The sequence below is a fragment of the Hipposideros armiger genome, unplaced genomic scaffold (genome assembly GCF_001890085.2).
Source record: "Hipposideros armiger isolate ML-2016 unplaced genomic scaffold, ASM189008v1 scaffold_9, whole genome shotgun sequence".
In the NCBI taxonomy this organism is placed as follows: Eukaryota; Metazoa; Chordata; class Mammalia; order Chiroptera; family Hipposideridae; genus Hipposideros; species Hipposideros armiger.
The window spans coordinates 3,781,053-3,783,303 of record NW_017731359.1 but is presented as its reverse complement, the minus strand read 5'-3'; the positions used below and the strand labels follow the sequence as shown (position 1 = coordinate 3,783,303).

Genomic DNA, 2,251 nt, shown 5'->3' with positions numbered 1-2,251 from the left:
TTTAGTCATTCACCTCCATCCAGTGGATGTTTGTAAACGTCTTGCTATCCATTTTATCAATGAACAGGCAGCCCTGTAAGTGGTCCATCTCATGCTGGATGATGCGTGCTGTCCACCCACTCGCTTGCAACACCACCTGCTCTCCTCTGGGGTCCAGCCCTGGAAAGAAGTTAACAGTCTGGGTGAGGACATGCTGAACTGCATCATTCTCAATCTCCTCACCCTTTCTCTGCCCCTGGCTGTTGCTATTTACAGGAGGCAACATCAGACGGGAACTTAGACAGCAGCCCCTATCCTCCCTGGAAAAGATGCCTCAACTCTACCTATTACCAAGTAGTCAGGCTGTCCCAACTAACGGTTAGGTTGCTGGGCTTAGAATGGGGCTGAGATGAGAAATGATCTTCCTAATAAGGTGCTTCTCTTCTGAACACTGCCCCCCACCCCGGCTTTCTAAAGTATTGCTGTTTGCTTTCAATTTCTAACAAAAGTATTTCAGCTTGGTACAATATACATAAAATAAGGGATACCATTGACTTTCTGGACCCAGTGGCTCGCTCAGGAGGAACAGTCATCCCAGCCTTTGCAAAAAACCATATTCCACAAAACATCCTGTTTTATCATAGACTGGGAATGGCTTGTCACCCTGGGTTAGGCAAAGCAGGTCCCACTACTCCATCATGACAGATCTCTTTGGGGCAGAAATGTGTGTGAGAAAGACACAGAGCGAGCGAGAGGGCATTGAGCAGAGGACCAGGTATGAGGTACAGGGGAACTAGGCCACTCTCCCAACCCCCACTCTATACTCCCTACCCGCTACCCCCACTTGAACTGGCTATGCTCTCACAGGAGCTTCCTTCTCATCCCAATCTGTCAATCCTCAGTCCCATCCACTCCCGGGTCCTGCCCTTGGTTCATGCCGGAAGATTCCGCTGATCAGCTATCAACGTGTCAGCATTTGAACTGGAGCTTTGTGGAAACTCGTAGGATCCGAGGCCACTGGAAGAAACACATGCGCTTACCCAGCCGCCCCAGGGCCCCCGCCACCCCGCACCTGAGATCTGCACAGCCTGGAAGCGGGGCACGCAGGCCAGGAATCCTGCAACGCTCTCGCACCCCTCGGGGAAGATAACCAGGCGGCTGTCCAGCACCCGCAGACTGGGGTTCACGAACACACGCAGGGGGAAGGGCTCCATCTGGCGGGACTCCCGCAGGCGGGGCGCGCAGGCCTGGAAAAGCGCCTCGGGGAACTCCAGGGCCAGCACCTGCAGCGGCACCCCGAGCTGCGGCGCGCTCAGGCCCACGCAACGCCGGCGCTGCATCACTTGCACCAGCCGCTGCACCAGCCGCTGCAGCTCGGGCCCCGCCAGCTGCGCCGGTTCTACCGGGGCCGCGACGGCCCGTAACGCCGGGTCCCCGACCTGGCACACGTGCAGGTACGGCGGCTCTGGCGCTCCCTGCACCAGTCGCCGTACATAGCGCCAGTAGGAGCGCCGGCGCACTGGCCCCTCGAGGCCATCCCGGGCGGGAGTGTAGCTGCAGGCCCGGGTGCCGCCGCACGCCGCCCCCTTTCCCCACAACAGGGCCGGACCCTGGAAACGATGCACCCGCGCCAGCAGCGTTGCTAGCAGCCGCCCAGCTTTCAGCCTGCTCATGGTGCGCTAGAATGGAGCGGGCAGCTCGAACGTGTTCCTCCCCAGCTCCCGTAGCCTTGCGCCGCCGCCAGGGATGCCGGGAAGCGTAGTTCCAGCGCCCCTTCCGGGCGAACCGGCCTGCCCACAAAACGCTGTTAGCCTCTCGGTGACGTCAATCAGCTTTATTATTTAATTCCTTTTTTTTTTTTTTAGGTATGATCAACCATNACTGCCTGCCCATCCCCTCTGGCTATTTGGATTTGTGACCCCCATGTGAGACACCCATGGCTCCAGAGCTGGCATCCCTGGACATGCTGTGTGACAGGGAGCAAGGAGCAGTAGAGGCTGTCACACAATGGCCACGAGCATGTGAAAATGGAAAAGGCCTGGCATTGGTTGCTCCAGTCTTCCTTCCCTTCCCCAAACTGGTATCTTCAAACCCAAATGGTCCAGAACTGAGTACGTGGCCAACTCTTAGATCATGTTAGCCTTGCACTGCTGTGTTTCTTTGATCTGGTAGGAGGGTCTGCTGAATGCAGCCAACTCTTGGTTTTTTGAAGGCTCAGGGCCAGTGTTCTTCTGTGCTGGTGGGTTAGCGCCCCCTCTAGTTACCTGGAAGG

General features: G+C 57.0%; 1 protein-coding gene across 1 annotated transcript; it reads right to left on the bottom strand.

The window, feature by feature from the left end:
* Position 1: 1 nt before the first annotated feature.
* Positions 2-1,726, bottom strand: PDF (peptide deformylase, mitochondrial). Its single transcript, XM_019653832.1, has 2 exons — positions 1,052-1,726; positions 2-159 (listed from the first exon to the last, which is right to left on the bottom strand). The coding sequence occupies exons 1-2, from the start codon at positions 1,650-1,652 to the stop codon at positions 2-4; spliced, it is 759 nt and encodes a 252-aa protein (XP_019509377.1). The 5' UTR covers positions 1,653-1,726.
* Between the last annotated feature and the right edge of the window lie 525 nt (positions 1,727-2,251).